Source organism: Engystomops pustulosus, chromosome 1 (assembly GCF_040894005.1).
Source record: "Engystomops pustulosus chromosome 1, aEngPut4.maternal, whole genome shotgun sequence".
Lineage (NCBI taxonomy): Eukaryota > Metazoa > Chordata > Amphibia > Anura > Leptodactylidae > Engystomops > Engystomops pustulosus.
Window position 1 is genome coordinate 202,022,130 of NC_092411.1, and position 12,702 is coordinate 202,034,831.

The 12,702-nt window shown below is 44.9% G+C and overlaps 1 protein-coding gene across 2 annotated transcripts in view; it reads left to right on the forward strand.

The window, feature by feature from the left end:
• Positions 1-12,302, forward strand: part of RAP1GDS1 (Rap1 GTPase-GDP dissociation stimulator 1) — an 82,414-nt gene extending 70,112 nt beyond the window's left edge. For both annotated transcript variants that reach the window (XM_072118108.1, XM_072118098.1), the window contains 5 exons: positions 2,831-2,956; positions 3,868-4,007; positions 6,572-6,698; positions 10,899-11,027; positions 11,690-12,302. In XM_072118108.1, the coding sequence (XP_071974209.1) occupies positions 2,831-2,956; positions 3,868-4,007; positions 6,572-6,698; positions 10,899-11,027; positions 11,690-11,817 (650 nt within the window). In that variant the 3' untranslated portion in view covers positions 11,818-12,302. The remainder of the gene's footprint in view (positions 1-2,830; positions 2,957-3,867; positions 4,008-6,571; positions 6,699-10,898; positions 11,028-11,689) is intronic.
• The last annotated feature ends 400 nt before the right edge of the window (positions 12,303-12,702 follow it).

The following is a 12,702-nucleotide window of genomic DNA, read 5'->3' on the forward strand; positions in this document are numbered from 1 at the left end:
ATCTCTCAAAGGTGTAGCCCAGCCGTCATTTCTCACAGGGTTAGCCCAGCAGTCATTTCTCACAGGGTTAGCCCAGCAGTCATTTCTCACAGGGGTAGCCCAGCAGTCATTTCTCACAGGGGTAGCCCAGCAGCCATGTCTCACAGGGGTAGCCCAGCAGCCATGTCTCACAGGTGTAGCCCAGCATCCATCTCTCACAGGTGTAGCCCAGCATCCATCTCTCACAGGTGTAGCCCAGCATCCATCTCTCACAGGTGTAGCCCAGCATCCATCTCTCACAGGTGTAGCCCAGCATCCATCTCTCACAGGTGTAGCCCAGCATCCATCTCTCACAGGTGTAGCCCAGCATCCATCTCTCACAGGTGTAGCCCAGCATCCATCTCTCACAGGTGTAGCCCAGCATCCATCTCTCACAGGTGTAGCCCAGCATCCATCTCTCACAGGTGTAGCCCAGCATCCATCTCTCACAGGTGTAGCCCAGCATCCATCTCTCACAGGTGTAGCCCAGCATCCATCTCTCACAGGTGTAGCCCAGCATCCATCTCTCACAGGTGTAGCCCAGCATCCATCTCTCACAGGTGTAGCCCAGCATCCATCTCTCACAGGTGTAGCCCAGCATCCATCTCTCACAGGTGTAGCCCAGCATCCATCTCTCACAGGTGTAGCCCAGCATCCATCTCTCACAGGTGTAGCCCAGCATCCATCTCTCACAGGTGTAGCCCAGCATCCATCTCTCACAGGTGTAGCCCAGCATCCATCTCTCACAGGTGTAGCCCAGCATCCATCTCTCACAGGTGTAGCCCAGCATCCATCTCTCACAGGTGTAGCCCAGCATCCATCTCTCACAGGGTTAGCCCAGTAGCCATCTCTCACAGGGTTAGCCCAGTAGCCATCTCTCACAGGGTTAGCCCAGTAGCCATCTCTCACAGGGTTATCCCAGTAGCCATCTCTCACAGGGGTAGCCCAGCAGCCATCTCTCACAGGGGTAGCCAAGTAGCCATGTCTCACAGGGGTAGCCAAGTAGCCATGTCTCACAGGGGTAGCCAAGTAACCATCTCTCACAGGGGTAGCCAAGTAGCCATCTCTCACAGGGGTAGCCCAGTAGCCATCTCTCACAGGGGTAGCCCAGTAGCCATCTCTCACAGGGGTAGCCCAGTAGCCATCTCTCACAGGGGTAGCCCAGTAGCCATCTCTCACAGGGGTAGCCCAGTAGCCATCTCTCACAGGGGTAGCCCAGTAGCCATCTCTCACAGGGGTAGCCCAGTAGCCATCTCTCACAGGGGTAGCCCAGTAGCCATCTCTCACAGGGGTAGCCCAGTAGCCATCTCTCACAGGGTTATCCCAGTAGCCATCTCTCACAGGGTTATCCCAGTAGCCATCTCTCACAGGGTTAGCCCAGTAGCCATCTCTCACAGGGTTAGCCCAGTAGCCATCTCTCACAGGGTTAGCCCAGTAGCCATCTCTCACAGGGTTAGCCCAGTAGCCATCTCTCACAGGGTTAGCCCAGTAGCCATCTCTCACAGGGTTAGCCCAGTAGCCATCTCTCACAGGGTTAGCCCAGTAGCCATCTCTCACAGGGTTAGCCCAGTAGCCATCTCTCACAGGGTTAGCCCAGTAGCCATCTCTCACAGGGTTAGCCCAGTAGCCATCTCTCACAGGGTTAGCCCAGTAGCCATCTCTCACAGGGTTAGCCCAGTAGCCATCTCTCACAGGGTTAGCCCAGTAGCCATCTCTCACAGGGTTAGCCCAGTAGCCATCTCTCACAGGGTTAGCCCAGTAGCCATCTCTCACAGGGTTAGCCCAGTAGCCATCTCTCACAGGGTTAGCCCAGTAGCCATCTCTCACAGGGTTAGCCCAGTAGCCATCTCTCACAGGGTTAGCCCAGTAGCCATCTCTCACAGGGTTAGCCCAGTAGCCATCTCTCACAGGGTTAGCCCAGTAGCCATCTCTCACAGGGTTAGCCCAGTAGCCATCTCTCACAGGGTTAGCCCAGTAGCCATCTCTCACAGGGTTAGCCCAGTAGCCATCTCTCACAGGGTTAGCCCAGTAGCCATCTCTCACAGGGTTAGCCCAGTAGCCACCTCTCACAGGGTTAGCCCAGTAGCCATCTCTCACAGGGTTAGCCCAGTAGCCACCTCTCACAGGGTTAGCCCAGTAGCCATCTCTCACAAGGGTAGCACACCATACCTACACATGAATGTCAATTCACGCATTCTCAGGACGCTCTGATGACTCTACTGCTGTTGTACTCACTGAGACAGTGACTATGCGCCAGCAGATGAAGGTGCTGGGCCAGTTAACATAAGGCATCCACGGGCCTTGTGCTTGACACCCGTGACCTACACCCTGTCGTCATCCTTTCTGCAATATTTTGTAACTTTACACCATCCTACACGTGCTGATCCATTCTTATTTCCCACCAGTCAAGTTCTAGACGTTTCCAATTCATCACAATTCCAGCACATTTACGTCAGGTAGTCACGCCAAAGATTTGTACTTGCCCTTGTTATTATGACCCTAGGAAGCACTTACTGACTTACTAATTTAGAAAATTTAATGACTGCCATTGTGCTGTGCTAGGAGAAACAATTTTCCTTAGCACACCTCAACACCTCAACACTTTTGTCAAGTTAATTTTTTTTTTTTTTTTACTTTTATTAAAGATAAAGTAAAGCAGAAAACTGTAGATAAATGCGACTATTACTCTGATACATCATTATGAATGTTCTTTGAACCAATATGATTCAACCTTGTGCCCATTTTTATCTTGATAAGCAGACTGCGTAAAGGAAATCTCATGTTAAGGCATTTTCCTTTTATCATTTGATAGTTGTGAATAAAGCAAAAATGTTGTCAGCTGGTGTAGCGGAAGAAGTGCTAAAGTTTCTGAAGTCAGAAATGCCTCCAGTACAGTTTAAATTGCTGGGAACATTGCGGATGTTAATAGACGCTCAAGGTAAGAGCATGTAATTGAGGGTTGAAAGATTTCTTCTACTCTGTGATGCATTGTTTCTATGTGGTTCGCAGTGGAAATGTTAACGATGAACAGGTAACATAGGTTGAAATGAATATTTATAGTTCCATATTGGAAGGCTGTATGTGTAACACAATTTAGTAGTTGACCAGTTTATATGTCTCCACCCTCTATCGTTTCTATTCTGGGGAGGTTCAATCACTAGATGGCAGCAAACTGTAGGAACTCCACAGGTGAAGCATTTATCAAACGCACGCACAACGCGCTTGATGTTTAACCCTCTCCTTTGTGTGTGCCAGATATGTCAAGAGGCTCCGGTCTCCTGGTATATCGGGTGGACGGCCGTGCTGCTGCTGGTGTTCACTCCCGACCCACTTTCAGGTACCAAGTGACGTTATCCCACTGTATAAGCAAACAGTGGGATACGTTCGTGCCTTACCTTCCGAGAAAACAATGGAACCTCTCAGGCATATCTGGCCCTACAAACCAAAGGTCGTACCTCATTTTCTTTAGTGAGTTGCTCCGCATGATGATATTGACATGAGTCAGTGGCTACTGTGAATTACACAATGTCCCCCTCCTCTGTATTGTAGTAGCAGGGGGCGTTTTTACCAAAGGAGGAAACCGGTTTTGCAGCCTGACACACTTCGCAGGATTACAATGCGATGGGGGGATTAGATGGGACCTTCGGTTTGGGGGGCTAGATGTGCCTGACAGGTTCTTTTTAAAACATGTAGCTATGCTGTTTTGGTTACTTAAATTCACTTCTGTGGGAAATGGTTTGGTGTACTTTGACTTGCTCAGATGGGAATAGCCTGTATAGCCTATATATAGCCTGAATAGCCTATATTTCATATATTTAGTAAGTTTTTATATGTAATCTCTTCCGTTAGCTGAAGCTGCTGAACAACTGGGGAAAAACAACAAACTAGTTGAGCGTCTTGTAGAGTGGTGTGAAGCCAAAGACCATGCTGGAGTTATGGGAGAATCAAACAGGCTGCTTTCAGCTCTCATACGGCACAGCAAATCAAAGGCAAGTAAACGTTTTAATATTTACAGGGAACCTGTCTAAAGCTTGTTTAAATTTTAAAAGGCTTATGGAAGATTGGGAGTGGGGAAAAAACAGAAAAGGGAGGAATTTAAAGGCAACCTACCATTTGATTTGTTGCATTATGAAGCAAACATACCTTGAGAATGATGTAGCTACACTGATACAGGATCATATCTTGTTTAATCCCTGTAATGAGTGGTTTTGCTGAAAAAACAGACTTAACATTATGATAATGAAGCTCTGTCGCTTCTATGGCTGCTTCAGTGCTTCTCCTAGCACATGAGTTACTCACTGCAGGAGAAGATGATGTAATCCCTGGATTCATCAATTGCTGCACCATCCCCCAGCTGCTGTGTATGAGTTATCCAGCTCAGGTTGACTGGTAATGTCTTGACTAACCTCCATGTGTAGTTTCTTTATGTAGGCAGCCAGCCTGACCCAGCTTTCCCAAGGTTCTGAATGTTATAATTGTTGTTTCAGCAAAACCACTCAACTCAGGGATTAACCAAGATATGATCTTGCATCAGTCTAGCTACAGCTTTCTCAAGGTATGTTTGCTTCATAATGCATCAAATCAAATGGTAGGTTTCCTGAACTTGTCACCAGGAATGGAATTTTTATCTGGGGCCCAGTAGCCTATGCTATGGCAATTTTAAAAATGTCTTTGTCAGCCTTCTGAATCATTTCATCAGTTTATAATAGTTTGACTTACATTACCTGGCTCCCTGTCAGCGGTATGTGGTAAGTCTCTGGGGAAGGAGAGCTGCAGCCTGTGTGTACCTTTGTCTCCTCATGCATTATTCCTCTCCTTCACACCCTGTTTGCTCAATGCACATGACAGGTAATAGGGAGGGAGCTGCATGACTGGAGGATAGTAAACACAGGCAGCAGCTGGACCCCCCTGCTGCTGGCATAGAGCCTTCAGAATACGGACAAGGGCATTTCATCTAAAGTGATGGTACTCCTTGCAGAATCGCAACATGACTCCTCTTTGGTGAAAAAGAAATCATTTACATATACATTTGCAGGTTATTTTATTTATTGGGAAATGAAAATCTTTTTTAACAGTAGCATAGAGAGCAATTGGCACATCGACAATGGTTTTATGTACTGCCCTTTTTAAATGAAAAGTTCACTGTTGGAGATGCAAAAGTTTGTCCTCAATTTTGGCTTTTTTTTTTGGCACACTACAATTGACACCAGTCCCCTACTGCAATCAATTGTTGCGATGCCTGTCTTGATAAATAACCCTTAGTTGTATAATTTGTTCCTGATGGACATTTTTTTTCAAACTGTGATAGGATTTACCTCCTTAGTATTTGTCTTCTGTGGAACTCACAATCAACATGAGATTCTAGTCAATCTTCAGGTTTAGGGTTCCCTTATAGGGAACCTGTCATCATATTTTTCCCATAATCCTAATGACTGGTTCCTACATAAGTCTTCTCACTGTTTCACATTCAGTTTTTAGTATAAATATCCTTAGATTGTATCTTTATTAAATCAATTTAAACAAAAAGGAGCTGTCTCTCTCTCAACTCCTTCATTACCTCCTCCCTCAGAAATTTCTCTTCAACAAGTCCCCTGTGTGATTCAGTTTCTTTTCAGTAAGTCCCTGTGTGACTGAGCCAACATCTCTTTGAGCTCCCACCTTCCTAAGAAATTTATATTCAGCGAGTCACTCACAGCTAATGTCTACCTTAACTCCCCTATTCCCTCCTCCCTGGAAAAGATGTAAGAAAAGAGAAAACGCGCCCCTTGTGACTTCGGCCACTCTAAATTGATATTTTATGTGTAAAGATATGAGCTGTGTATTTTTATACTAAAAGCTAAATGGGAAACAGTGAAGACTTCTGTGGGAACCTATCATTAGGTGAAAACCTGATTACAAGTTTCCCATTAAGGGCCAGGTCACCAATAGGTCTTCAGTTATTTCCTTCTGATATTGTGAGCCAAAACCAGTTACACACAGAACAGGAGCTAGCCATTCTTTGATACTTTACCTCTGGGGGTGTTTCCCCAGATGTCACTGTCCTTAAATGGGCTATGTATACACTCAGCACGTCTTGAGGAGGGACGCTGCATCCACTCCCCATAGGCTTCTATTGCCTCTGCTGAGCGGCGTATGGATGGATACGATGTATAGTGGTCAGACGGACGCCTCCATCTGCCAGGACGTTAAGTATGTCAAATATATACGCTCAGCTCTTACGTCGGGAGCTTTCCTGACATACACGCTGAGGGTACACAAGAAAACACGTAGTGAACCCAGCCTTAATGGAGGTGTGAACTGGCCCTAACAGGACCTCTCTGAAAATGCAAGCAAAGTAGTGGAACCCTTGGCATGTAGTCACTCCTGTGCTGTGTTACATTTACAATATAAAAGTAAATACACTTTGCTATTGATGTGTGACAATTCTATTACTTGCACATTAATGTAGCTTATATATTACTTTGTATTTGACCATTAAACTTTTATTCTTCAAAACAATAACTGTTTATGCAGGTCGATTTTTCTTTCATTACTTGATTTCTCTTTGCCATAGGATGTAATTAGAACCATTGTGGAAAGTGGTGGCATCAAGCACTTAGTCACCATGGCAACTAGCGAACATGTAATAATGCAGAATGAAGCACTAGTTGCCCTGGGATTAATAGCAGCTTTAGAATTACGTGAGTATTTTAAAGGATATATTTCTTCCTCTTATTAACTCGCTGATGCAGTGCTTGCTTTGGTAGGATCTATCTCCACAAATCTCTGACTTGTGCAGAGGTTAAGCTGTTAGGAAGTCACAAAGATATACATACAGTTGAAGGAATATCTTGAAAAGATATACATACACTGGTCAGCCATAATAGTCAATTGACAAGTGATGTGACAGTGGCATTTATCAGTGATTGGTATATATAAGACAGCAAGTGAACAGCCACTAATTATAGTCTATGCAGAAAAAAGAACAAATGTAAGCAAATGCTTTACATCAGAAAATGAGGTTTTTATATTTTTTTAAGAATTATTGTAGTTTACCCTCAATACTCGATTATAAGCCGACCTGAGTATAATCCTAGGCACCGAATTTTACCATGCAAAACTGGCAAAACATATTGACTTAAGTATAAGCCTAGGGTGGGAAATGCAGCCGCTACTCTCTAATATAATGTCCAGTAGTCTCTCCTCATCAATAAAATGTCCAATGGTCTCCCCTCATGAATGAAGCCCCTCAAATTAATGGAATGTCCCGCAGAGGGCCCCCGTGAATGGAATGTCCCGCAGAGGGCCCCCGTGAATGGAATGTCCCGCAGAGGGCCCCCGTGAATGGAATGTCCCGCAGAGGGCCCCCGTGAATGGAATGTCCCGCAGAGGGCCCCCGTGAATGGAATGTCCCGCAGAGGGCCCCCGTGAATGGAATGTCCCGCAGAGGGCCCCCGTGAATGGAATGTCCCGCAGAGGGCCCCCGTGAATGGAATGCCCCGCAGAGGGCCCCCGTGAATGGAATGCCCCGCAGAGGGCCCCCGTGAATGGAATGCCCCGCAGAGGGCCCCCGTGAATGGAATGCCCCGCAGAGGGCCCCCGTGAATGGAATGCCCCGCAGAGGGCCCCCGTGAATGGAATGCCCCGCAGAGGGCCCCCGTGAATGGAATGCCCCGCAGAGGGCCCCCGTATAAATAATAATGTTAGTGCTCATCCCCGGCGCTGACCCCCGTAATTCTCTTCTCCCCACAGCAACTCTTCAGATTCTCAGCTGGGCCGGCAGATGTACGTCTATGCCCCTTGATCGTTTGTGTGTCGGCAGACCCAACAGACGGGCATCTGCTGGCCCGGTTGGGAATCCGAGGAGGTGCTGCGGGGAGAAGCGGATGCCAGGGTTAGCACCGGAGGGTGAGTACAAACTTTTATTTTTTACATACCTGATTATAAGCCAAGTGGGGCTTTTTCAGCACAAAAAATTTGCTGAAAATCTTGGCTTATACTCAAGTATATATGGTAAATTGTTTCAAGTCAGTATCTATAGTAAATAAACAGTACATTGTCCTGCAATTTTTACCCTGGCCAAATAACCTACAGGCGCTATTAAGAGGTTTCTTAACAACTGTCACCTTATTTACATCGCAGGCAAAATGGACAGTGTTACAAAAGACTATAACACCTCTATAGCAAACCCCATTATTGCATCCACTAATGACAAAAGATGATGTCACAGATCTCTCAATGATTCTGCTCCAGTCTATTGCTGCAGATAGCCATTAGACCGCTGTGATGTATTCAGTGCCACTAAAGGAGGAACTCAAGCAACATCTCAACTCAATCTGTCATTACTTGGGAGCAGAGCTGGGGTTTCTGTCAGTTACATATGCAAATGTGTTTTGTTTTCCAGTGTAGAATAAGAAAAACCATGCCTCCAAGCTACCTTACAGCCCTTTCCCCCTAAACATAAAGCATGACTTTTCCAGGAATCCTATAATTCTTTATTTATATAGTGTACAAAGCTTGCCAAATCATTCCCTGTCCCAATGGGGGAGGACCTGGAGAAAACCCATGCAAACACGGAGAGAACATACAAACTCTTGAACCTTGGTCCCCAGCGCTGGAAGGCTGTAATGCTAACCACTAAGCCACCATGCTGCCCTACATGTACTTTTACAAAGTTTCCTATCTCTTGAACTATGGCATCTAGAAAAAGCAATTCCTATAAATAGGAAAGATATAACCATATAAAGTTGGCCAATGTCTTAACTCCAGTACACAACTATCTGCACAAGGCAAATCCAACACATATAGCCATATGGTACTCGTGAAGCAGGTAAATAGGGAAGAAGGATGGGGGGTATAAGGACACATGAACATGTTTCGTTAAGAAAGTGTATTAGAAAGCTTTCTTGGAAACAAACTGTACCACCAACCATGGCAATGTGGGTGGCAAAAGTCAACGATCTCATGTACATGGAAGATTTTACTTCTTCTGTCCATGGGACCTATGACAAGTTCCACAAAACGTGGCAACCCTGGATTCAATTCAAATAGTCTTCTGAATATAGAGACCTGCTTTAACTCTGGAATTACTACACGCCTCATTTGACAGTGCTCTGCCTCCTCTTCCCTCCCTCGGTTTTCCCACCCCTTATATCCCACCTACACTCCCCCCACCCCCTTGTTTTTCCCCTTACCCCCCTTTTTGCTATTGCCTCACTCTTAGTTAACTGTTGATTTAATTTTTTCTTTCTACCCCTTAGAGCCCTAAATGGTCCCTTGTGGCTAACGGGGCCTGATTATCTAAGTCTTTCTGCTTTTGCTCTTTCTGTTTTCAAACTTAAATTTAAAAAACAGGTTAGCGGAGCGGGTGCGAATACAGAGTTTATTTATGTAGATTAGTTTACATAAAGACATGTTGAACTTGTTTGTCTCTTGTTGATACAGTGTTTTTCTTCTGGTGTGCTGCTATGGTGCTGAAACTTCGCGATCCTCTGTACTTGACATGTCAATGTCTGGTGAAATCTCCGTTTTTTTTCTACCTGTATTCAATAAAAAGAAATTATAAAAAAAAAGAAAGTTTTCTATTAGCATATACCGTATATACTTGAGTATAAGCCAACCTGGGTACAAGCCGAGACCCCCAATTTTACCACCAAAAACTGGGAAAAACTACTGACTCGAGTATAAGCCGAGGCAGGGAATACAGCAAGCCCCAAGTAGTATACAGCAAGCCCCAAGTAGTATACAGCAAGCCCCAAGTAGTATACAGCAAGCCCCTAGTAGTATACAGCAGCCCCTAGTAGTATACAGCAAGTCCCTAGTAGTATACAGCAAGTCCCTAGTAGTATACAGCAAGTCCCTAGTAGTATACAGCAAGTCCCTAGTAGTATACAGCAAGTCCCTAGTAGTATACAGCAAGCCCCTAGTAGTATACAGCAAGCCCCTAGTAGTATACAGCAGCCTGCGCCCATGGCCCTTAAAAAAAATAAACTTAAATACTCACCCTCCGATGTCAGCGCGGCTTACTGATGTCAGCGCGTCCCATCTTCTTTCTTCTCCACGGCTCCTCTTCTCTCTTCTTTCTTCCGGCATGGACGCGGCCATATTTTCTTCTAGCATGCGCATACTATGACGCGGCCGCTGCTGACGTCATAGTATGCGTGGCCACGAAGAAAACATGGCCGCATCCATGCCGGAAGAGGAGCCGCGGAGAAGAAAGAAGACGGAACACGCTGACATCGGGGACATCGGGAAGCCGCGCCGACATCGGAGGGTGAGTATTTAAGTTTTTTTTTTTTTTGTAATAGACTCGTGTATAAGCCGAGGGGACGTTTTTCAGCACATTTTTTGTGCTGAAAAACCCAGCTTATACACGAGTATATACGGTACATGGTTAATTTATCACATTTTGTTTAAGGTTTAGTTACACTTTACATAGTAAAGTATCCAAGTAACCCCACAAACGTCTGGATGCATATCGAATTTGATATCCGTAAAAATTTGGAAAAATAAGTCATGACTCGTATCCCAACTGTAAAAATCCAGCTGGTCCTCATATCACATCTTGGTGCTTCTGGGAAAATTTTGTTGGAGATCCCTCGGGCAAATTATAAATATGATTTTTATGTGTTATGAGTGATTTAAACACAGGCTGACATCTTTCAGGTGACCACTTTTCATGTGGGATCATGCACGAAACGAGGTTCTATAAAATGTTGCTAGATATTTTACGTAATGTACAAATATTAGAGAAACCACAAAAGGAAAGACCAGGATAACAGTTTTCTCATGTGGAGAACCAGTGGGTCTTGTGCTGTGCAGTACCGCACTTTGTCATGTGAATAATAACCGTTCTCGTGTCCTATTTTTACTTACCCTCTTACATCTCTCTTCTGCTCTAGAAACTGCAGAATGTGAGCTAGAGAGTGCCAAGCTAGTCCAGGTTCTTCATAGACTGTTATCAGACGAAAGAAGTGCTCCAGAGATCAAGTACAACTCTATGGTTCTCATCTGTGCTGTTATGGGCTCCGGTAAGTGCTATGCATTTTACATATATATTGTTTCCCCACAAATACAAAAGTGTCTCGTATTCATTTTGCTTCTAAGTAGGCAGTAGGTATTATTTTACCATGAGAGAGTGTGCGTGAGTGTGTGTAAGAGAGGGTGAGTGTGTGTGTAAGAGAGGGTGTGTGTGTGTGTGTGTGTTTGTGTGAAAGTGAGTGTGTGTGTAAGAGAGGGTGTGTGTGTGTGTGTGTGTTTGTGTGAAAGTGAGTGTGTGTGTATGAAACGGCAAGAGAAAAAGCAAAAGAAAGAGCTTGGGCGACTGCTATGACATAACCGTGCATCATGGTACCATAACTACCCGCACCTTATGACATACAGTTATGCCAAAGTGGGGGAAGGTGTGGCATGTGATAAAGACCACCACAGAGGATATATCACAAGGCTTAGGCCTCTTGATGTTTACACCAACTTTGCTGTGTTGGCAGGCCCGACTGGGCGTAGTTTTGCACAAAAGCCTGCAAACATTAAGCAGTGATTGACAGGCTTTTTGAAAGTCCGGCACTTTTACAAAGTTATTATTTTGTCAATAATCCATAAAATCCACAAAACTTGTAAAACAATGTTTCCCCATCCCATAGACGTAACAAGCAGCCCATTTATATTCTCTTTTTTGTTGCTGTTTTCACAGAGCCACTGCATAAGGAAGTGCAAAGCCTGGCGTTCCTGGATGTTGTATCGAAATTACGGAGCCATGAGAACAAAACTGTAGCCCAGCAGGCCTCGCTAACAGAGCAGAAGCTGACTGTACAGAGCTGAGACGCCACACGTTGTCCATCCTGCTGGTTCCATTGTCTCTTGTGCTCTGCCCCAGCCATATCCCCACCACCTGTATCACTCGTGCATGTGTTATGTTTCCACAGAAACTGATGAACTGCTGTAGGTACAATCATAGGCACAGAAAGCCAGTCTCTTCTCATTACTGTCTCCCTTGTATACTTGTTGCTTACCTCCAAGGGGAATATGTGCATGTTGTAGTCCTCTAATGTAAAAGTGATACTCACTGCCCCCTAGAACAACCCTGAACTGCATATAGAGTATTACTAGAGTCTGGACAATACAGGAAACAGCCAGTTCTTTTTGGAATTGGATTATCAAATGTAGTCAAACAGCTCCATTTTTGGTGCTTTGGTTGCAGGCTAGGAAGAGAATGTATTGCCACTCATTCACTAGCCTTGCCTGTTGCTGTCAAACTTGTGGTACAATGCCCAGAGTCAACCAATAAAATGACAAATGCCCTCTTATTTTCTTGTTGTGCTTCATGACTTTTTATGAGAAAGGTAAAATGTGTGGAGATACTTCGCTCAGGTCTGTTTAATGCCGACATCTGAATAGATGTTCTTCAGGCTCTGGAGGAGTCTCCCACACTCCCAAAACATAGTAGTTTTCTGTCAAATTGTCCCTCGTCTGAATCCGACATGAGACTCCGGGTCATGTAGCATGCAGGTTACTTTGGGTCTGAAGACTGAGATAAACACTGACAGTCCTTGTACAGCGCTGTGGAATATCTGAGCTAGTTTTCTACATTAGAAATCAGAAAGGAAAAAAAAAAGAACACTTTTTTTTTTTAGAAATAGAACAATAAATTGTCTTCCACAAATGCAGAGGACAGAGACTAAGTTATTGTACACTGCAAAGTTATAC